Raw genomic sequence first — 24934 nt, 5'->3', positions numbered from 1 at the left:
TGTTTCTTGGCTCCTTTTTATAAAACTGTTCCTGTTATTGTTCTGTAAAGGCATATATTTGTCATGAAAACTATGCCTGCATGTAAAAAAGGACAGATAAATATTTAGGCCAGTTTCTCCTCCCAAGTGAACACTTCATAAATAACCAAATAATCTTCTGAAGCTGGAGAACTGAATGGTGTGGTTCAGACATAGATAAGGATTGATTGTCTCTTTCAGACATAGATAAGGATTGATTGTCTCTATATGGAAAAGACAGGACATCCAAGCTCAGTATCTCCTAATGGTAAAAGATAAAAAATGAGAATATTGTGCTTTCCTTTGAAACATATTTTGACATCTTATATAGTGCTTTCCAGTAATAATTACTACCTACTATGTTTAAAGGAGAATATACAGTTTCTGGTTGAATGCTCAATTTTGTGTGGCGGTATGGAGTCAAAAGACTGGTGTTTAGTTACATGAAATTTCTATATACAGAAAAGTTATTTTGATTTTCTGGTGTGGATGGATTGATGGTAACTAACGTTCAGGAGCGGATTACTTCAGGGATGTTGGTAACCTTAGGATCTTACCTTTTGTCACCTTTCCAAACTGCGCCGAGCAGCATCCTCTCTGATGATCACTTGATGTAGTGAAATACTGGAGATTTGACATCACTTGCATGATGAACCCTGATGAACCCTGCTGCTTGGGTTCATCCGTGTCTGCTGGCTGGGCCTAACAAAAATCAGTCCTAGTAATCTTACTTCAGAATCTTTAAAAAAGCTTTGAAATAGTTTTCACTAACACAGCTTGCAATGTCAGAGTAGGTGACAGCATAATATGGTTGCAACAAAGTTTATGATGACATAGCAGCAAACTTTAGTGACACTCATTTGAACTGATATGTCTAACTTGTTTATGGCTTTACCTCTTATGAGCAATGTGGCAATCCCAAATGCATGGACATAATTTCCATACTGTCTGATATCGCTGAGTATTTTACCTGTTCCTGTATTAATTCTTTTTTATAACAATATTTTCAATATATCAAGTTTACTCTCTTGCTCAAACTAAAATTAAAATAAGTAGAGTTTCTTTGTCCAGGATAACTGAAAAGCATAATTTTGAAGAAATAGGGCTAATGGCATTAGAATAGCAAACTCAGGCTTTGTATAAAGTGTCATTTCCTAAGAGTAAGAATAATTAATGGTAAAATTATACTACATAAATTGTGTCACAGAAAAGACTTGTTGCTATTGAATAAAGTCTTGCAATAGTTATTGGATGCTGTAGAGAGAGTTGACAAGATGAACTAATGGTTTTTTCTAATGTCCAGTATGGTCCTTTGCCTGAAAAGGCAAGCTACACTATTTTTAGAAACTAGCTGCTTTCATAGGTGCCAGCAGTCTTGGCAGTGATTTCCATTACCATGTGTTTTTAAATTCTACAAATTTGCATTTCTCTTTTGAATTTTAGATACCATTCCAGGGAGACAGTGCATGTCCTCCTGCTTCTTTCTTCTTAGACAGTTTCCTAATGTCCTAATTTACCTCAACTCAATCAAGGTTAGTACTATTTATTGTTGGTAGTACTGTAATGCACAGAATCACTACTTTTAGACTGTACTATGTGAGACACAATGGAAACATAAAAAGATACAGAAATTTATCCTTTTTTATAGTAAAAATAAAACACAGGAGTGATAGTGGGACATAAGTGGTCAGTACAATAAATGGATTAAAATGTAAAGAAGCAATTTAGAAAATGGTCCCATGCAGCATGATGGGCATGATGGACTCATTGCACTTGCAATCTAACCATTATCAGGCTTGCTGGTGGCATCACAGAAGATAAAGAATATAATTAAAGGAAGACAGTGAAAAAAAAGTGTATATTTAGGGGGTGGGCAGCATGGAGGAAAAAAAATCCACGTTTTTTTAAGACTTACCAAGTGAGTGATGGCGATTATTGTCACAGGTTAATAATTGGGGACAACATTTTAGTGAACGAGAGTGCATAAGGAAGATAGGACGTGAAGGACTCTGAAAGGAATAAGACTTACATGTTACAGAGAAAGCAGTCACTGAAGGGCTAAAATAGGGTAGTATTACCAAAGCAGTAAGTTAGGAATGTTATTTTTGCAGAAATATCTGAGTACCCTGCAGACAATGTTGCATTTTTCAAAATAAGAGAAGCTTTAAATCACCATCATGCAACATTATCAGATCACCAGTATTCAATGGATAGAATGGGTATAACTTACAGATACACAGTTAAAGTCAGATGTGAGGAAAGAGGGAAGCTGGACTGTGATTATGGATTAAATGATTGCAGTCTTGTTCCAGGCGTTTGAAACTCGACTTGAAACAACTCTGGTGGGAAGAGGAATGAGAATCTCAAAAGAAATTATTAAAAGAATTGGGAGATATACAAGATGAGCATAATTACAATGTTCTAAGGAAAATGAGATCTAAAGAAAAACATGTGGCTGTAATGGTGCCCAAAAGCAGCTGATGAGTGAAAAATGGTGAAGGCGTAGTGTTTTTAAACTTTGTCTGGAAGGAGACCTTTGAAGAAATCCCAGTGGCTTTAGCCACTGGAGTGGCTCCAGTGTAGTGGAATGAAGAGATACACTACCACCACCACCCCAAACTGGAGAGTGTGTGTAATTGAAGAAAAGGAAATTAACAGTAAGAATTGCTTTGCCTAACTTGAGCCATCTGAAAGTTGAATTTCTAGTTAGAACTGGTCATCTGGTCTCAGTTTATTGCCGACAGGTATAGATGGTAATTTCCAGAGAATCCATCCTGTGTATTTCTTACATTTATACTGCAATGAATTACTCCACAGATATGCTCAGCTCTTTCCATTTCCGTGAAAAGGTTCTTAAACAACCAGTTCTAACCTGAAAAGTTCAAAGTTAAATGTGATTACAAATCACCTCCAAGGTATATGGGACAAAAGTTCACTGCCTACTAAACTTTTTTTGCTTGTTCCTTTTGAAATAATTGATCATTCTCATAATTTTTCAGCTGAGACTAGCCATGCTCAGGTTTACTTAAGTCATTTCCCTTCTCTTAAGGTCACAGGGATGCAAATGGTTCTTTCTGTACCATGTTACAGGCAAGGCTTACATGGCTTTACCTTTGTGTTTCATTCACAGGAATAAACTTCAGTAGAATCTCTGCAGCTCTTAAAATGGAGCTGTCCTCTGTGAAGATTATTTGCTTGATATTCTCTCAAGAAACACCACCTTCATCCATGAGCAGTTAAAACTGCTTTAGGCATAAGAATATCTCAGGGGACACCTTATTATAAATGTATTGCCAGCTGCCCCAAGAGTGACATTATAACACTGTCAGGGATCAACTGAGTAAAAAACAACCTGATTCAGGCTCAGCTGAGTTGTGGCCACAATGGGAATTCTTCATTTTTAAGCTGGGTATCTGAGCATCTCATTGAAATGGACATCACTCAGAGGACAGTTGGTTTTATTAAAAGATTGAATAACTCCAAAAAGACCACAAGAGAGTAAAGTCCGGTGCATATAATGTGGTTTAAAAAAAAAAAAAAAGATAAACTGTCTAGCTGCTGTGAATGTGTTGTACTATCAGGGGAACTTGTTCATTTCTCCTGGTTTTGATTTTGTCGTAGGTCTGGTCTCTAGTACTTATATGGCCAGGACAGAATGACACATTTTTTGAGTTTGGTTCCTGACAGAGGTGCTTCTCCATTTTAATTAAAAGATACAATGGGGACTATTTGAACAGAAGAAAGCATTCACATAGTAAAACTAGCATCTGGCTCACCAGCTTTACTTAACCTGGGACTTGTGCTGATTCACATGAAACTACTATTGAGAAAGAATGCAGTAAAGTGTCGTAATCCTCATCTGGTGAAACCCGTTAGTTCACCCTAAGGATACTGAAATGTTTTTACAAACTGAGCTTAAGGTTCACCCCAATTGGTTCATCCTCATGCTGTCACACAGCTTGCTGTATTTACTGGCTTGCGCACCCTAACATAGACTGTTGGGGTGAAACCTGGACATTTGGCAAAGTGGCAATCCCTCACCTTTCCTTTCAAGGCACTAGCTTGATTTATGTGGGTGGACTAAATCAGTACCCTTTGTAGACTGCCTGTGACAGTGAAAGGAAGAGGTTCCTCAGTGTCCCTACATCATGAAAGAAGATACTACTGGGAAAGGGATTTGTCCGCTGCTTCCTGTATGTTTAGTACAGTCCCAACTATGCTTTTTACCTCCTCTTCACTCAAAAGAGGGAAAAAACCAAAAGTTTGATCTTCCTACACAAGTTTTGTTTCCTTTATAAATGCTGGATAAGGAAAAACATTTCTTCTTCCCTACACCTTGCTGTTAGGCACCCCGGGAGGCTTTCCTGCAGTAATGGTATTGGGTAAACCACCCTCCTTTTTTCCCATGCTCTTTCATAAGCATGATCCACAGGTCAGGAATCCTCAATCCCATTTGTGCTTGCATCTGATACTGTGTTCTGTCTTACCTCTGCCAGCTCTACTGGTCCAGCAGTGTGGGATGGTGCTGAATGTAGAACACAGCTGACTTTTGGTCATCTGAGTTATACTTCAGTCTGACTGTGATCAGGTCAACCCCAAATATCAACCTAACCTGTACCTAGAGTTACATTTCCTGCTTTGACCCATGTAGCTTTTCAGAAAAGATAACAGCTAGTTCAATCTGGTGTGTCCTAAACCAGATGTGTCATGTCTAGTGTTATGGGAGAGAAAAACTTAGTGTTGCACTTCAACTAGTGAGAAGGATACCGGTAAGCAAGGCTTGCTTAAAGAAGTCCTGTTACCTGGTGTGCTGCCTGCTACAGCCCAGTACTGTGGCTCCACCTGCATCATGAGATCCATTTTGTCAGATTAGTATCCATCACATAACCAGATGCCCAAGATCTCTTGATAAACCTTGACAAGTCTTGGAAAAACAAACTGTTCTTCCCCTTAAAGACTCAAGGAAGTCAATTGCCTATTTACCCACCCTAGTGGTGAACTAAGTGCTTGGGAGGGGAAAGAGACCATGGCAGCACAGCATGTCTTCACATGCCCCAAGTGAAAATTATACCCACAAAAGCTGCCACTGCAATTTTGAGCTTGGAACATTTTCCAGATCTCTCATAGCTAATGTTGTGGAATGTTTCAGCGGTGCTTGTAGTCACAAATGTAGGATGGAAAATCTAGTCCATAATTTTTCTGCCCACTGTTTATAAATACCATATGTTCCTAATGTAGGATTTTCTTTTTCCTTCCCATTGTCTTTATATGGTCTGACTCAGACTGGGGTTGGGAGGGGGTGGTATTTTTAATGTTATTATATCATGGGAGGAGGTTTTTTTGTTGTATTTATTTGGGGGTTGTCCATATTTTTCAGAGTTACTTCTACAACAATGACACTTTTAACTTCAACTATGCCCAAGCCAAAGCTGCAATGGGCAATTTTGGTGAAGCTGAAGAGGTATGTATTTATTTTCTTTGAAAAACAGCAATGGAAACTTTTCCCTCATATTCCCATTTCCTTCCTTTTCTTCACCCAGACCTTGATGTTGGTTGAAAATAAGCAGGTTCTGTGGAACATCTTCTTCCCCTTCTTAGAGGAACTGAAACTCTCAGTGAACACTATTCAGAAAAGATTATCTTGCTAATCTTGTAATGTGAGGTATACAGGGAGTCATGCTGCTTGTGGTGCATCACAAGAGTGCTTGCAGCTACCTCTAATTGATCAAAGAATGGCCTCTTAATCAGATTTTCTACGCTTTGTCTGGGATCCCAGGCACTCTTTTTGTTCAGACTGAGTAGGGCATGCTAACTAAAAGATCCTGAATACTTAAGAGCTTCTAGGTGTCCCTAGAAATTTGTGTTTAAAAAAAAAACCTCTTCCTCTGGGATATGTGGGCGGAAAAGAGGAAGTGCTCACTATCTTATTCAGCAGCATTCAGATGCAGCTGGAAGTGATTAACTTCTACACCCAGTACTTTTTATGTCTCTGTGCAGCAGAAACTTAATTACAACTAAAATATGCAAAAGCAAATAGCTATTATGAAGATGGAAGCAACATTTTCCACAAGACCAGAAAAGAAGACAAGCCACAAAGAAAATCCCACACCACATAGTCTAAAGTGGATCATATAGGTTTGGTTGGTTTGGGGTTTATGTTTTGTTTTGTTTTTCCAGTCTTTCCAACTTTTTAACTAACCAGGTTTGTCAATAACAGAGCTCCTCTGGTTTTACAACTCATCTCCCCCCGCATCCCAACCCTCCCATCCAGCACCCTTACCCCTTAATTTCTGTGACCCAAAATTGCATCTCTCTTTAAGAAAAACATCCAAGACTGAAGGAAAATGGATATATATTTCAATTCAACAAGCTTTCAATTCACTTAGCCTCATGAAAATCTTTCAAGACTATGCTAGCAGGCTATGCTGATTCCTGAAATTCCATAAAAATGATAATTCTGTAAGTTTTAGCAGCAACTAGGCAACAAAGAAACACAAAGCTGTAAACTGCTGTTAATCTACATTTTTCCTCTTATGTTTTTAGAAGTTGTTCTATAGAAACTTGTGTTATATAGGTGATGCATTTAAATACCAGAATTATGTCATTACATTGATTTATCTGGCTTCGTGTCTGATCTTGGGTTGTGATGACAATTCCATATAAAGATCAGCCTTCCCCAGTGTCTCATAAACATGTAAAACATCTACATACAGCACTTGCTAAGTTATTTTAAAGCATACCTCCCTGGACATAATAAAATAAAATGTATGATAAAGTGCTACTTACAGTGATAACACTGCTTTCTTTTTGTTTCTTCCCTATTACTCCTTCTTCTCCCCCCCCGCCCCAAATTAGGGGATCAGCAATGTTTAAGCAGTACAAATGTCTGTAATTTGTGTAACTCACTGTTCCAGTACATACATCTATTCCTATAAAGGTATTTGATTATTGCCAGTAGCATCCCATATAGTTACAAATATACTTGAGAGAGGCATAAATAGCTTTTTTTCTTTGAGCAAAGCCAGACTACATTTTAAAATGTATAACTTCCCACACACAACCCTTTTTATGTAGAATGGAGCAAACCTGTATTTGTACAGTAAGGTACAAAAGATGAGTGCTTTGCCTCAGAGCCTTACTGAAACTGAAATGGTTAGAAATGGCTTATTGCACACCTGGAATGATCTCTGACATGTATGGGAGGAAAGTCTCATCTGTATGAGAAACTTCTGGTATTTCAAGAAGATGCTAATGTAATTGCTTGCATTGCTTTCTAAACAAACACATTCCAAATAGCTTTTCCCACAGGCCCAGTGTTCCTTTGTGCTGTTTGTGTTGCATGGCCGCCCACTGGCGCTTGTTCAGGGCAGGCCGCACCCTCTGCACAGCTTGGTGTTCTGAAGCTGCACAAGTCCCTTGACAAACAGGGCACTGTGTGAATCCTCCACCTACTCCACACAGAGGGATGCCCCTACACTGCACTTGCATACCCAAACTCTTCTCATGAACAGTTGTTTGTGTGACTTAAACCTTATCTGTGTGTTGAAATGAGGAACGTTTGCCTTCTGTTTGTTTAAAAGTACATGCATGTATAATCTTTTATTTTCCTTCTTCCTGCAGGTGTTCCTTTTGATCCAGAGCGAGAAGATAAAAAGTGATTTTGTTTACCTTAGCTGGCTGGCTCGCTGCTGTGAGTCACTTTACTCTCAACATTGCAGAATACAGATCTTCCTCTATTGCGTCAGTCTTGGCAATCCACTTTCCTAATTGAATTTAATGTTGTAGGTGGATTCAGGACTATGAAAGTGAAAAGCTGATTGCACTAGTTTTAGTGTGGGTGGTTATTGCACCTTTCATACATCTGGGTTTTATAAGCAATTACTGCTTCAGTGCACTGCTTTACAGTATTGTCAATGCAGCTTTGTCCTGACCAGTGACCCTTTTTCTTCTCAATTGTCTACTCAATTGCTTGAGTGAAGACTTTCTGTTTTAAAAGACTGAGTTACAACTCTAAAATGTTCAGAGTAAAACACAAAATATTAGCATTCATACTGGGTCAGGCTCAAGGGTCTGTCTGCCTCCAAGGTTAGCCAATGTCAGATGTCTAGGGAAGAGAAGAATCAGGCAAGCATACATGGTGTTTTTCTTCCTACCATGTTACTCTACATGTTGTCCAAACTCCTGTGTCTGAGGGATATCCTTTATAATCTCCAGCATGTTTTTTTCTTCTGAAAACTCTTAGAAGAGTTCTTTCCTTGAATTTCCTTGAAGCCAGGAAACTTTTGCTGTGTTTAGTGCTCTCTAGCAAATCTTATTTACTTTTTCTGAACCAGTTTTTAAAACACTGCAGAGTACACCTCAGTACAGAGACAGCTGCAGTGCCACATACAAAATAGTATAGAAGTGGGCTTTTCTAAGGACTCAAGTCTGAGACTCCCCAGGCTAATTCGTTTTCCTTACAGTGCCTCTATGCAAAAGTGTTTTCTTATCAAACCATTTTCAGCAGTTATACCTGGAATGCAAATATGTATGCTTTGGGATGTTATGCCGTATTGCAGATACAGTAAACATCTCCTAACATGGTCTTTCCAGACAGGCACATCACACATAGGGATGCCTATCTATGACTCTGTTTTAGGATGTGTCAGTTTATTTCCTTTTTCTTTAAGCTGCAGTACCTGATTCTGTTTGAGTGGTTTAGATATGAATGTTTTATTTGAATTTTTTATGGGAATGATGAATATAGTTATCTTTTTGTGTCAAGTATGTAAATTACTAACAGATCACATTATGATACATTAATGTCAGAGTACAATTAGGGATTGAGTCATAAACAATTCAATGCTGAAATATTTCCAAGGGGCAAAAAGTACCAGAGGTGCATCTTTTTCTGCATGACAGAATGTAATTTTTTGTTTAGTATTATAGTACTATTCCTACCAAATTCTTCTTGAAGAGAAGGTAAAAAACCATTGGATTAGCACAGAACTGCATTGCTCTAGGTAGATAGATTGGTGTTGGAAATTGAGAACTGGCTGTTTACCACTGTGTATGGTATCTCAAGCTGATGAGAGATAAATCCAATTTGATGTCTTGCTGCCTCCTAAATGAGAAGAGTCTATAAATTCTGTGATTTCGTGTTACATGTTTATTGTTGATTACCACCCATTCTACCTGCAACATAAGTATAGACACAGTGGGCACAAATATAACAAGCTAAACAGTCCCTTTTTTGAAAAAGCGCAAGACTCATCCATGTGTGAATAGCCAGGTACTCTCTGAACAGCTGTTAAGGCTTGAAAAAGAAAGGAAAACTTAATTTAATTTTCTTCTCTCCCACTGTTTGAATGAGCCTGGAATTACAAATACCAACCTCAGATTCAAGAGAATGGCTTCTTATCGCCAGGAAATAGAACCTTCGTGTTTAAACACCCTAGTAGAATTTCTACTCATTGAGATGGAAGATTCAGATTCATTTATTTCTAATTGTGTGTAGCAATGATGTTTAAAGACCAATGGTTAACCAGATGGTTAAAGACCAATGAAAAATTCTAGTCATATATGCAAATTTAAAACCAGCACAGGATCTCAGGAATTTAGAAACATTTTTTCTACTAAATGTGTAATGATAAGTTTTGTTATGATTGGAGGGGCTTCAACCTCTGCCCTCTCCTTTTGATTTGTTATGAATCATGGGAATTGAGTGTTTAGACTGACATGGGCATCAAGTATTAAAGACCTAAGTTTGGTGCCAATTAAGTTCTTTTGTGTGTAAGAACACACAGTCCTAAATCTTACCATCTAAATGGATTGCCATAGTTAATTGTCCTGCATAAAAAGCTCCTCTGATGCTTTCCATTCTGTTCCTTAATCACATCTGAAATCATGAGAGTTGCTCTTATTGCTTATCTGTGAAATATAAATTAAGATGTAAACACCATAATTATTCCTTTTGACATTGGTATTCTCTGCTGAATTGGCTGTTACCACTAGTAAGACAGAAGATAAGGAGAAGTTTCCCTTCCCAGCCTCATGCTCATGGCTGAGGCATGCATTTACATTAAACAAAGAAATACAGGAATATCTGTTCCACCTGCCACTGAATATTGTGTGTGGCATATTCTTTTCACAATTCCAGCTTTTTCTTGTTATTGCAGATATTATGAATAAGAAACCACAGCTGGCCTGGAAGCTCTATCTGAAGATGGAGACCTCAGGGGACTCCTTTAACCTTTTGCAGCTCATTGCAAATGATTGTTACAAAGTGAGTTTTCTCTTTAGAGCTTGGTGTATGACTTGTTAATTCAGTGATTGTACCAACAGTCATTTTTTGGATACTTTGGATACTTTTATCATTGTCATGACTAGTGAACTTCTTTTATAACAGCAGGATGTCTAATAATATGAATGAGTTGGCAAGGATTAGTCAGTATTTTAACCTACAGGCCTTTTTGGTAGAGAACCCATCGATTAAAACATTGGTAAATTACTGCATGCTTGAGCTATCAAGAATGATAACAGTTTCTTCTCCTACTAGGGATTCATTATGGGTAGAAATGACAAAAAAACTTGTAAGGAAAAAAATCTAGCATAGATTCAGCAAGATGCCTCGTGCCGCTATTTTTTTTTTAAGTCGGGACAGTATTATGTTTTCCTTAAAGCTTGTAATGGGAATGGGAGATACTCCTTGTGATCTCAAAAGCATTATTCTAAAACTGAAAGAATTATCTCTTGTACATCTTTCAAGTACTCAGTTACCATCTCACCCTAAAAGTCTAGTTGCTCAAGCAAGTGGCTATGCCTCTGGTGTTTCCCATAGATGCAATTTGTGAAAGCAACTTGACAATCAGACCTCATGTAAAATCTCTCTCTAGATCATTTAAAATCTCACTTAAATCAGTTGATTGCTTTGTCTAAATTCTTCTCAAAACCTTCTTGTCCTGATGAGGAGAAGCAGCTCCACATTTTGGATTTATCTACAGCTCTTAAAAACTGGATTTATAGAACTGAATTTTGCAGCCTAATTATGTGTCTACATATGGCCATAAATGACTGCTCCAAAATTGTTACTTTAGTATTATAATTTGTCTTTCTACACTAGCAGCTGTTCGTACCTCTTGCACGAAATGGCAAGGTCCATGTTGTTTGATTTTATGTAGCATTCTTCAATTGTTTCTGAAACATTACATTGTATTGGAGGTCCACAGACAGCACCAGAGATGTAGCTTAAGAAAGCAGTTGCATTAGGCTTTGCTCGACAAAAAACACAATGAGCATGGATGGAACAAGGTCAACAGTGTCCTGAGACTTGGTGTAGCTGGATGCCTCATTGCTGTGCTGATACAAGTTGTTCAGTGAGGAAGCTGGCATGCAGGATTTCATCCTAATTTCTTGATCCTTTTTATGCAGTTGCCCATCTTGTCCATATGGGGAGCAGCACATGACTTGGGGTGAAGCATTTCCTACTTTTATGTCAGATAGAAGAATATTAAACCTGTACCTGCTTAATGGAACTAGATCAGATACTAATTTGGATAGATCAGTGTTCAAATTTTTCCTTTTAGCTGACACATCTGATACTGTTCTTACTCACTATCCTTATTCCCATCCATTTAAGTGTTTGTTAGTCACCAGTGGTTAAAATCAACATTTATGTGAAAAAAAGAGAATTATTACTCATCCTGTAGTACCAGTGTTTCTCTGACTAAAGTTTCCAAATGTAGCTCCCACAGGCTGCACTTTTTTCTCTGCAGGCTTCCAGCTACCAAAGGATGGGAGGCTGTGCTCAGTCTACCTTCTGTCCTCTCTCGTGGGAAGATGCTAGTTACAAACAACATTGTTATTCAGGCTTGCTCAAGTGGAGAACACTCATACAGCCCACATGAGATATACTGACTTCAAAAGCCACAGTTAATCTGGTCACTCCTTTTGCATTGACTGTTGCCAAGCAACTTGCTTCTGGTTCCCGATTACAAGTAGAGAACCTAAGGCAGAAAAGATAGGGTATACACTGGATTTTCCTATGCTAAGGAAAATTTTGGGTTATAGAGTCACTGAATCTTCTTTTGTACTGTACTGTACTGTAACAGTGAAGGAAAAAAAAAAAAGTTGAACCCATTACATAAACAAATATGTGACCATGTCTGCATGAGGAAATGTGGTTTCATTTTCAAACGTCTGGACTAGTTTGAGGTTGATACTCTGTCAAGGGCTTTGGTATAGTTGGTACAACACTAGATAAGGGCAACTCAAATAAAAGGTGTTATAATACCACCTGTTTCCCCATTTCCCCAACTGAAATGTCCCTGTTCTGTGTCACTTGCTGCCTGCAGAAAAACAGGAAAATGCACATTGCTTCTACAACCTGCTGCTGATTTCAGAAAACTGAGCTCAGTGTTTTTAATCCCCTTCTGAAAGGTGGTCAGGAATAATGTTTCACTTTCTGTGCAGATGCGTCAGTTTTACTATTCGGCCAAAGCGTTTGATATTCTGGAGAGACTGGACAATAATCCTGAATACTGGGAAGGCAAGAGAGGTGCTTGTGTGGGTGTATTTCAAATGATCCTAGCTGGCCGAGAAGCAAAGTGAGTATTCTGTGTTGTAGCTGAATTTATTCTGCTCTTTTCCTATTTTCAGCTAGCTGTAAGCCAGAATCATAATCTCAGCTTTAGGACTACATATCATCTTCCATTTTTTTATTGACCTTTCAGAGAATAGACACTCTGTCCAGAGGCTCCATATGCAGTCTTCAACTTGAAGTGTATCTTCCACACCAACAGTTATAGAATATATGGTGGAGAGTAACTTACCAGCAAGTGCTATGAACTATAAAATACCAAAATACATTAGTCATCATACTAGGAAAAGCTAGGTTATAAATGTAGTAGTATGTTCATGAACTGGGGGAAAACAACCTCGTTTCATGTGGATGGTGTAAGAGTGGAAAATTATCACATGACATTTTAAGGTGCATAGAACAGAACTAAGAAAACATTTACTCAACACTGTAGAGAGGACATGATTTCTCTAAACAGTGAGTAGACGAGACTGTGTTTTCATTAAAATTTGCTTTCTGAAGACACTGACCATCTCAGACAAATACACTTATTTGGTGAAAGCTTAAAGGAAATCATCGATGTTACTGATAGTTTTGTTTTCGGCCCATTTCACTGGATGGGGGAATGAGAGAGAGTAGTGAAGCTGTATTTAAGAACTGCTCCCTTGGGAATATTCTGCTGTGATGCCAGATGGCCATTGTCCTCTGGCCAAAGTTGCTGTTTCCTACATGACTGGTAGGTGTGTATCTTGGCTTTTACACCTTCCTTCTATTCACTTCTCTGCTGGAATAATCTCATTAACTACTATAACTTTCAAGTGTCCTTTTAGCAATCACTGCGGCAGATGCAGAAAAATACACATAGCTTGCCTGTTTTTCAAAATGTACAATTAAGCTCTTACTGTAAACTAGCTGGCAAACAGCGGCAGGATTTATATAGGTTTAATAATAATAGGTTTATCCCATTAGGAATGTTGATTTCCATGTTATTTGTGTTTATGTGTATTGTATTTGTGTATTGTGTTATGTGTAACATGCTTTGGCAGCATTAAGCTAGATGTTGCCATACTAAAGACTAGCAAATAACATTAAAGATTTTTTTTTAAGTTTTGGTTGCTCTGGGGAATTATTTTGCAAGAGTGAGGTTATATATATAAATACACACATATGCATACACAAAACTAATTACATTTTGCTGGTTTGGGTTTTTTTTAACTTATAATTTCTTTACAGCTGTACACAAGACATTTTCATTGGCTGCTTTTTTGTCTCTGGGATTGCATCTAGTGTGCATTTTAACCAGTTCCGGCACTGCAGATGAATGGACCTCTCTGTCTCAGAGGACCATGTTTTGTGAAATAGTTTGATGTGAGCACTTTTTGGTATCAATTTCGTCTAACCCTCACTTAAATCTTTGCTTTTCACCTTTGTAGAGATACTCTACGGGAAGTGCTGGACCTTCTGAAGAGCACTGGTAATTCTCAAGTAGAATACATTGTTCGCATCATGAAAAAGTGGGCCAAGGAGAACAGAGTCCCTGTTTAAGATAGTGTCACAAAATGAACCAGGTCAGTTGCTACTGTATGTCTGGCTGCAAGACAAGGGTCTTGGTTTCTCCTATGCCTTCTGGGTATCTCCTTCCTTGCAGGACTTTAGACATTCAAGCAGGTTGACCCAGCTGAGGAAGAGTGTCTTGCAGTGAGATTCAAAACATTCAGCAAGTTGGTGGGTTTTGGTTTTTTAGTTAAAACTTTATTGGTGCTTTTTCTGTTGCACTACTCTGTTCCTCAAAGTTTCATTTTTTCAATAGTAATTTCAACTGTCCACAAAATCAAAGTGCTCCTCAAATGTTCCCCAGATTCCTCCACAAGAGTTACTGAACTGCATGGTGGGGGTTTTTTTCCAGCAAGCCTTCTGGCCTCTGGAGAAGAATCATTTGTTATGTGACTGAGACAAGCCTACTTCAGCAAGTGATGAAATGTGGCAAATAGAGATGGTGACAGTGATACTGCTAGGCACTATGGTACCAGATAATACAAAATATGTAACATAAAATCATGTAGTCATAAAATGGCTTGGGTTGGAAGGGACTTTAAAGATCATCTAGTTCCAATCTGCCATGGGCAGGTACACTCAGATCTGCTCAGGTTGCTCAGAGCTTCATCCAACCTGGCCTTAAACACTTCAAGAGATGGGCCATCCACAGCTGCTCTGGATAACTTGTTCCAGTGCCTCACCACTCTCATAGTAAAGAATTTCTTCCTGATACCTAAGCTAAACCTACTCTCAATCTGAAACCATTCCCTCTTGTCCTTGTGAAAAGTCTCTCCATTAGGACTTCTATAGATTACCTGTCTAGGGTAAAATACAAACCATATTCTGAGGAGTATCCTTTTCTGGATGCATTTCGATTACCAATACCTTAATTTGGGTGGGGTTTTTTTTGTCTGTAAGGATTGTTTTCTCTCTTATCATCTTTTTCAGAGCATGGAGACTGTGTTTTTCAATCTCGCTTTGAAATTTAACACTCAAAAAAAAATTTATTCATGTTAATATAGTTCACATGAGAAATCTATTTAGTTTAGCAATCTGATGGATAAAAAGATCTTTTGAATAATTTTCTTCAGCATTTACCACTGTCATGAGCAATATATTCATTATACTTTTGGATTTATTATACTCTCCTGTTTTTTTAAGGAGAACAGTTCAGGGAATACATGATTCTAAGAGAAGGCAACAGTCGTGACATAAAAATGTGTTGCACATTTGTAGTAAAAAACATCTGTATATTATTTGTAACAGGAAACTTTATATTTTATAGATTTGTAAAATACTTAAGGAGTATTTTTTTATCTTTTGAGGGGAATTCAGAACACCATCTTCTCTACTGTCTGCACACTGATTAAAGCTCTTATTTGAATCTACAGTTGAATGTCTCATTGGTCTGTGTTGTTTCATACTGCAGAAGTTGAAGTAGTGTATTCATTTTGCTGTGGAAGAGGGCAGGTTTGTGGCTGGTTAAGTGCATGTTCATTAATCAGTCAAAGGCAAGCCAATGGCCTTGGTCCTGATCTTATGGTAGGTTGCTGAAACTAAGGCAGCTGGGTGTATATCAAACATGCACACCTTTCTGCCATATAATGTGTCTGGTTTTACTGCTTTAAGCAAAAAATGTGGGTATCATCATTCAGGTGTCTACAAGTACATTGATAGTTGTGGTTACTTGCATTTATATCTAGAAACTGATCCATCACACTAGCAACAATGAGCCTTTCAGCAGGGGCAATGTTACACTCATTCAAAAGAGGTGTGAAAGGAGCAGTATTTTCACTGAAAGCAGCTACAAAACACTTTTCACTTGTAAATGGCATTTTTCTTTTCCATCTCAGTTTAACTCACTTGGAAACAGATTGGGAATACAATTATGAATCTTGGTACAAAGCTTCAAAAAATCATGTTGGTGGCTTTGTAGCAGATGTTAAATGCATCTAATTACTCCCTTTATTGAAGATTAACCAGCAGGACAGCTGCAGAGCATCCAAATCCACTACAGACCATTTTACCTGTTGGTTGAATCTTCTGAAATAAGTGTGATTACTGCAGCATAAGATCTTGAGGGCCAATTTTAAATTCTCGTCTGTGACCAGTGAAGAAGTTTTTTAAAACCTCACCTTTATTTACTGTAGCCATAATGTCATAATGATACGCTAAATAACATGGGGTTTAGCACAGTGCATTTTATTGACTGGTAATAAAGCTTTTATCATTTGAGATATAACAGGGGACTGCAGGGCTTTGCCTTGAGCAGTGATGAAATAAGGTATTTTACATACTGTCTTAGCATTTAGGTCTTGGTAATAGAACTGATATGTAGGTACTATTAAAATGCAGAACAAGAAAAGTACTGAAATACTGGTGTTTATTTTATCTTAGAAATACATCTAGAATGTGTGTTCCATTGTTTAATCTGAGGTCATATTCAAAGAATAGAGATGAGAAGTTGCCTTAGCTGATACAGAAATGAAAGGTAGTAAAGAATAGATAAAATTTTATCCCTGTCCATTTCCATATTTCCCTAAACTGTGGAAATTTAAAGAGTCAGGGTACTCTAAATAGGATGTTTAGGAGTGAAGGTAGGTGTGGAGGAAAACAAGAAAAGTGACCTATTAGAACAAGCAGTCAGTGAAGAATGCATGTGCAGAGTCAGGGAAGTGGGTAAATGTATTGAGTCAGGAGCAAGTGAGTATACAATTGAAACAGTGGCATTTCGGATAATGTAGTAAAAGGAAGACTACGGCAGAAAGCAATTGCTGCATCATTATAATTTCAAGGAAGAGTATGGAAATTACAGTTAATTCTTATACTCTGAATAAGCATCTGATTCTGGAAAAATAAGCTACAGAGAATGCACAGAAGGCATTGTGCCAGCAATCATAGCATTAATAGTGACTAGCAGAGAAAGGCAAGCCCCAAACAGTGTGTAACTGCTTTTAATTGGGTGCTGACCCATTCCTGATGGATAAGAAAGTCAGCCTTGAATTAAACTTGTTAATACCTGAACAACAGCTTGACAGTAACATCTAAGTGAATTAAACTGGAGGTAGCAAGTTCACCGTGAAAGAAAAGTCATGTCACATTCCAGCTCTGGACTGTAGCAGGCCTTTAGGTTTATGTGGTTCCCTCAGCTTGAAGGTGGTGCATTGATTGTCATAAGAGAGCTGTCGAAGCGTGAATGAGGAACTTGGCTATTAGGTACTCAGACACAAACAATTACCTATATGGCTGTTGCTACGTGTAGCTTCACTATATGGGAGCTACACATACATTGAAGAAAACATCTAGATTTTGCCCACTGGTTTACTCTTTTACCATTTTTCCTCTGTATTATCTCCAGAAGTAACTTCCACTCACTTTTTTTGAAGTTTCATTTCCAGATTTCCCTCTTCCCTTTCAATCTATTCATTGCATGAAAGTGTTACCAGTAACCTTAAAATCAAGTCATTAATCAACTGCTAGATAACCTGGCCTGACATTATATAGAGCAAGATGGTAGATTTCACCAGTGTTGAATCCAGTAGCTAACTTGACTTACCATAAAACATTTGCCAGAAAAACTTAAGAGTCCTAATTTGAAGACTGGATAATGAAAAATCCATAGTTTTATTTTGCAATTTATTCAAATGGTTAAATCACATTTGCTCTTTTAGAAATTTTATCTTAATTCTAAATTTAACTTGTTTAGCCTCTTCTAAAATTAATTCTTCCCGTGTTCATCATTGCTGTTAGCCACTAAAGCCTGGCATTCTTTGGTTTGGTTTGGTTTTTTGGTGGTTTTCTTTGGGTGCTTTGGGGTTTTTTTTCATGTTTAGGTATGCATAAAGTGCAGCAAGTCAATTCCTGTTTGTATGAAAGACAGCTTCCCTTGTAAAGGTGTTTTGCAGACTGGAAAACTGGCAGTTAGTTTGTCAACAGATTTTTTTTGAAAACGTGGCTGTTTAGCACTGGGCATAATTTATCACTGTATATAACATTGAAACATGCTTCTCCATAGTGCTGTTTGCTGTTCTCCTTCATGGGTACTCAAAGACTACATTCACCCTTTTTGCCATATTATCACAGGGGAACCTTGCATTAAACTGGTTCTTGACTATGACATGACATCTAGGGTTTTTCCAGAACTGGTATTTTCCAGAATACATTCTATCCTTTGGAAGAGACGGTCTACCTTTTGTTCTACAAAAATACATTTGGTTCAGATTGGCTTCGTTTTCCAGCTTATGCAGATGACTCTGCATTACTATCTTACCCCACTAATTACTAGTCTGTTTCTCTGTAGCTATTAGTGCTGTTTTGCAGCTGTATCTGGGTCAAAAGGGGTCTTTTGGATCCTCCATACTTCCAGGATCCCCAAAACATTGTTATTGGTGACTGATGGCTGCCTTTCATCATTTGTCATTCTCAACTTATTTAACATTAGTTACTCTATTATGCTATTCTTCAAATTAGGTATATGACATCAGTAGGAACTGCAGTATTGTTATATTCAGCTAAACTTGTAAAAGATCCATGTCATAGGAGATACTTCATTCTTTATTAGATGAGGCTAATAGCATCCCAGAGAGACTGATAGAGTCCAGTTGCTCAAGTCCTTTTGCAGAATTTGAAACAACTCTGGTTTTGGCCCTGTAATCACATTTAGCCACACACTGAAAGGTTACCTTTGACTTTGTAGAGTTTAAACTTTCATTTGGAACAAATAAAGCAGGCATTTCACATCTCTGGGCAAGGGACAGCTCCTAAATTCCTTATAGGTCTTGCTTAATTGATGAATTACACTAGCATCTATTTAAAGATTTAAAAATAAAAGTAATGTCTATATTTAGTAAGAGCTGCAACTTTTGAGAAGACACGGTGTATTCTTCAAATAAAAAGAAGAATTTCTGTTTCAATTCATGCTTAGACATAGAATTGTGCTTAGTTGCTCCACATTGTATTATTCTTAGTAATTCTTCAGGAGATTTTAAAATAATCCAGTAAAATAAATAATGGTCTTTAATATGTTTTTTACATTACATCTTCAAGACCCTGGGTCTCCAGTTATTTGAACAGGAAATATGCTGTCTGAGAGTTCGATTCTCAGATACAGCCGAATCGAACTAAAAAGTGGGATACTATGTATGCTGTTGTGTCTGAATTGCACTTCCATGAACCTAGGAATTGCACTGAGTTTTTTGCAGTCCTTAAAGCACACTTTAAGCTGGTCCTTAACTGGAGATGATTGATGAGCCTTAGACTCCACCATCTGCTCCTTGATCTCTGTAAGCAACTTCCGTGTGGTCAGTTCTGTGAAAAAACACACAGCAGTGCAGAATTATATAAGGTAACATTTTAAGATTACATGTAATAATGTTGACATTGTTTACATCATGTAAAAAAGAACCATGCTCAGATTCCAACAGCTGCATTGCTCATTGTAACAGCTACAATTTTCTTTGATGATTTTGTCCTTCTTAAGCATGATGGGATCATTATGCCTGTCTACTCTAAAGCTACTCAAAGTCTTTTTCTTGCCTTACATTAATGGGTGAGGTCATTACATGGGGAGCCACTACATGACAAAACTCAATATCCTACTTTGCAGAACTGGTAAATTAATTCATATCACATGATGTCATTGTATCTCATGAATCCGTGAGTGAAAGCTGTCTCTAAGAAAATGTTACAAAAATTAAATTACAAAACCCGATAAACCAAGTCATAAACTGCCTGGTATATTCCCATACCGGTGATTATCCTAGTGTTTTCATTCTACCAATTCAGTCTTACTTTTGTCTGACTTATTCATGATGCCACATGTGCTGAACTTAGTCATTACTGAACAAACTGAGAAGCTGTCTATATAAAATTATGGTGGTTTTCCCCAGCATTTAAAGGCAGAAGAGCTATTTTCTGGTCACAACAAAGTAATTTCTGAGGCAGGCTTTACAAGACTCCCCACTCAGTTTAGCCAGTTATTCTCAAGCAGGTTTCATCACTGTGTCCACTTTTCATTCTGCACGTTCTCGTTCCCTACAGAGTATTTTCCCTTCCCATCTACCCATTAATGTGATGGGCCTTACAGGACTACCAGACTACTGGTAAAGTACTGCTGTTTTCCACTTTTCCCTTCCTCACCTCTGAGCATGACTTGTCTTGCTCCACTTCACAGGCATTCAAGGCAAGATATTTTCAGATTTGTAAAATGGTAAGTACTGTGGAAGACTAGAAATCAGCATGACACTAAGAATAACTCAGTCTCTTAAAACAGTGAGGGAGTGTTCAGATAAGAGTAGACTGTACTATTACTTACCAATGTCAGGGGTAATTCTTTTAAGGTCAGAAAAATGACATTTGAAATAGAACTTATACAGAAAATGTAGCTTGTTTTCACAAGCATTTCTGGTATGTAGTGTCTTCTCTATTCTTAAATTTGTCATTTCTATTGCTCCTATTCTACACTTGTTTTAATATGCTCAGAAACTTCACACTTCATATGTCTTCTCAAAATACAACTTGAGGTGGAAAGAAAATAGTTTTATAAAATTTCATTTGTCTATTTAAATTATTCATGTATGGAAAATCAGTTTTCATATGTAATTTTTCAGATGCTATTTTTAATGCTGTGGCAAATCAAAAGCAGCTTTGTGTTGAATCTGCAAGTTCAGTATGTAGTTAATTCTCGGTGATAAATATGTGCTTTGCTTTTTTGAAGGCAATTTGGCTTGGAAATAAAATCATGGAAGTATGAAAATGCTGAACTGCACATGCAAAGTATTCTTCTGACTATTCTGATCGTAAGCTTGTATGAATGTTAAAAATGTGGTAATTTCTTTATGTGATCACCCTCAGCTGTCTGTGATAACGTGACTTACCTAGGTGTGGAACTTATATAAGTAGAAGCAGTTTCCAAAGTGCTGAGAGGCATTAAAACACCTGGTTAGGAAATTAGAGTTTTGGTAAAATCAGTCTGAAAGTGAAAGGAGGAACAAAAAAGAAAAACATTTCTTCAAGGTCACAGCCAAATATTATGTTGTATGTCTTTATAACTTCTAGAAGGTCGCTTTGCCATCTACATATATGTATTACGTGAAATTCTCCTTGAATGAACCGGGGGATGAACGTTCCTTGACAGTTGTTGCCTGAACAGTAACTATAATAATTTCAAATATATTACAGTATTTAATAAAAATAAGTTTCCTATGATTATTACAATATTTATATTTCACTAAAAACTAGAAAATATCACCATGGCAAGTGACCAAGGCTCCTCTAGCCAGCAGTCTGCCTGAGTCTGCTCTCAAGGACACCGAGAGTGTTTGTCTTGTCCTAGGTCAGCATCCACAAGAGAAACCCTGAGCGAGAGCAAATCTGTGGCACATTACCTTTTGTACTTCTGAGAATTACTTCCAGACTCTCTTACCTCATTAAACAGCATTACTACTGCTTTTAGTGTAGAAATTGCAATTGAAACTGAGAACTCCCTACCCGTGTAGTCCTCCTTACTCGTGTTACAGGTGGGTGGCAGAGCTACAGGAAATCATGACTCATATCCTTGTGTGGCTTTCATTACTACTGGGAGAATAAAACCGGCAGACAACAATACAGACATAAGACAATAACCTGACTCCAAAGTTTCAGACAGCCGGGTAATCTTCGGCTGCCTCCAGGGGTGCTGGCCTGATGGAACAGGCTTTTCATCTGGAGAGAAGCATCCCATACTTTAAAGTATCTTTAAAGAAATGGTGCAAATGAGAAAAAAAGTGAGGGACAACTCCCCAGAGCACATAATCCCTCTCAATCTCTGTAAACATCTAGGTGTTCTTACACTTTAAAATGAGCAGCTATGAATCATAAAAGAGCTACCATTAAGGAAGTCTATTATTTTCAAAGACAGCTCCTCTTCAATTTTAAACTCTGCTTAGGTAGGGTTTAAGTGACAGTCACAATCAACACGTAGCAGGCAGATGCTCCTCAGTTTAAGTTTCTTTGCCAGTTCATTGAAGTCTGCTGCCTTTCTGTATACTTGTATTTTTAATGAAAAAAGTGTGTGTGTGTGTGTGTGTGTGTGTGTGTGTGTTAGTGTGTGCATATTACTGGGTACACCTCTACAAAATCCCTTCTGTGCTTAATTCTGATGTACCTTTCTTGCTATTCTTTTTATCTACAAAAAAAAAAAAATCCAGGATTTCAACTAAAAGGTTATTTTAAAGAACCATTGAATCATTCAGGTTGAATCCAATCACTTACTCAGAAGTATCCTGGCTAAGCCATGTCCCTAAATGCTACATCTACATGGCCCTTAAATACCTCCAGGGAGTGTGACTCAACCACTTTCCTGGGTGGCCTGTTTCATTGCTTGACAACCCTTTTGATGAAGAATTTTTCCTAATACCCAATTGAAACCCCCTTTGGTGCAATTTGAGGTGAACTTTATCTTGTCCTATTGCTTGTTACTTTGGTAATTCAGTGGCTTTAATTTTCTTGTGATCACTTAGAAGGTAACTAATTTTTTTCCCCTCTGTTTTTTCTTCCTTCTTAGAAAAGTAAAGACTAAACCTGCAAAGAGGAATTTCTTAGGGATTCACTGCTTGGCAGAGAAAACATCTCAGGGGCTGACATCCCCAAATTAATGTCATTTAAGACAGTCCACACACCACCTGCAATCATTACTACTGTAGAAATTTACAGCTTACTTGTCAAACCCAACTGAGTTCACCCTTAACATTAGGAAAGCTTAAAGATAAAAGTTGCATGTTTGCTCTGACAAGAAATCTTGACACCAGAAGCAGAAACAATTATTAAAAAATAAGATGTAACTAGAAAAGTGTTCTTATCTTGTTATTTACAATTGATTTAGCTACCATTATCCAAAGGAACAAATGACCCGTGTTCTGCTTGGTAAATGCACCTATTTAAGAGCTGATGTTTAATGTCTTAATATTTCATCCTCTCTCCAGGCTCAAAAGATGTTCCCACAGTAGCTTCTCCAAGCAGCTTGCTCTTCCTTGGCAAGGATGCAGTTCTTCTTTCCTTTTTCTCTCACTGCTTTTTCTTCCTAACTTGCTACTCCATCTAAACAGAGCACTTGAGGCTTTGAATGTTCTCTGAGATTCCTCTAAGTCAACAGTCTTATGCTATTTATTAGCTTAAAGAATGTTACAATGTTCTGTAGGGCATAAAAATCACCAGGCATTCAGAACTTGTGTCAGCTTTAAATTTCTCATTGGAAAATTCTTCTGAACAGCACAGATTATAGATACCCTAACACCCCCACCTTTGGTTGAGGAACTCACACTACCATGACACATCCCCTCCTGCAAATCCCTTTACATCTTTCACATGAAGACTTGCCCTAATTTCTAGCTTACATGAGATAAAAACCAACATTTTGTTTTCATCAGCTACCTCCAAGATACACACTCATGCCATTTATGTTGTCCTGGCACACAACATGGTGTTGGAAGACCACTCCTCATCTCAGCAAGTGAGCAAAAGATGCACCTAAATCCACTTCTAAGGGTAAAAAGCATTTCCAGTTACAAGAGCAGTAACTACTTTTTGCATAAAAATTGTTGCCATTCTTAAAACTTCCTATTGACATTGAAACCTTGCACGTTTCATCAGGTTTGTTCAAAGCTTTTCTTGAAGCTCTGGAGAGGAGTCCAAGTCTCTCTTAGGCTCACATTCTCCAGTAAATGAGGTTTGAGCAGTTCACAGGGAGCAAATACCAATGTATGGGATAAAGTTCATTATCACAGTTCCTCTGCCTTGAAATTGTGACAAATGATTATTACTGCCCTGTCAAAGGATATCCTAATTACCTGAAGCTAATGCACGCAGCCTTCCTAGAGTGAATCTGGCATTTCTCTACCTGCCTACAGTCCTTCCAAACAGTTTACTTCACTGAAAAGTGTTCTTCAGACTTCTCAAGGCTGTGGCAGAGCTGCTGCTAACAGCTCTTAAGTACATGTGCCTGAGGAGAGAAAGCTAGAGGTATATTCTTCAGAAAACAGTATTTTTACTTAAAAGAACAGTAATAAAAGTATGAGGGGGAAGGATCCTGCAGATAAATCGGTTTTCCAAGTTGTATGAAGGGCATTGGTGTTTCATTTTGGAAAGAAAGAGCGGGTATATTATTCTTTGATTCTGGATCTGGCAGGGCGCAATTTAGTAAAGCTGTAAGAGGGAAGAGAAGTTTAAAAAAAAAAAAAAAAGCACCCTTGAATTCAGAAATCCTCATTAAACAGAAAACCAGCAATGCTAGCCATGTTGTTGGTGCAGTGGATTCTTGTGATGCAGCAGCAGTTCTAGTAAAAGCTACACAAACACCAACCTACCTGCAGCTGTATCATCTCCTGACACAGCAATGGAAGTTGCAGCTGCTGTGGCAGCAGTTTCAGTGAAAGTACCACAAGGATCAACAAGATGTATGCTTGGACCGTAAGAAACCAAGGATATAGTGAGGAAGCAGCCGATGGTAAATGAGGATATTCTCACAAAAAAAACCCCAAACCAAAACCCACACACACAAAACCTACAACAAAACAAAAACCAACCAAGCCTAAACCTGGTAGAAGTGTCTTGGAGACTTTTGAGTAATGGAGATGTGACTACCCCTGCTATGACCTGGCTGGCACGACAGCTGCTGCCTCTAATGTAGATCCCAGCGCTCACCTTAAGAAAAGAATAAGCTGCCTTCCCATGTCACCTAAGCTTATTATGTAATATTATTATACAAGCAGAACATGTTTTCTCCTGCATTCCCATCCAAGGACAACAGGCTTATAGCTCGTGGAAATAAAATAATAGCCTTGGAAGCTG

At 37.9% G+C, this 24934-nt stretch overlaps 1 protein-coding gene across 2 annotated transcripts in view; it reads left to right on the top strand.

Annotated features, from left to right (window-relative positions):
- The window catches only part of TTC26 (tetratricopeptide repeat domain 26), a 56758-nt gene extending 32431 nt beyond the window's left edge, over window positions 1-24327 (top strand). The window contains exons 13-18 of one of the 2 annotated variants that reach the window (XM_032106537.1): window positions 1462-1550; window positions 5396-5479; window positions 7639-7708; window positions 10176-10282; window positions 12469-12602; window positions 14008-24327. In XM_032106537.1, coding sequence (XP_031962428.1) covers window positions 1462-1550; window positions 5396-5479; window positions 7639-7708; window positions 10176-10282; window positions 12469-12602; window positions 14008-14119 — 596 coding nt within the window. In that variant the 3' untranslated portion in view covers window positions 14120-24327. Of the gene's footprint in view, window positions 1-1461; window positions 1551-5395; window positions 5480-7638; window positions 7709-10175; window positions 10283-12468; window positions 12603-14007 lie in introns of those variants that run through there. The other variant, XR_004239688.1, reaches the window with a different exon arrangement.
- The last annotated feature ends 607 nt before the right edge of the window (window positions 24328-24934 follow it).

This window comes from Corvus moneduloides, chromosome 4 (assembly GCF_009650955.1).
Source record: "Corvus moneduloides isolate bCorMon1 chromosome 4, bCorMon1.pri, whole genome shotgun sequence".
NCBI lineage: Eukaryota > Metazoa > Chordata > Aves > Passeriformes > Corvidae > Corvus > Corvus moneduloides.
This window is presented reverse-complemented; position numbering and strand designations above follow the sequence as displayed.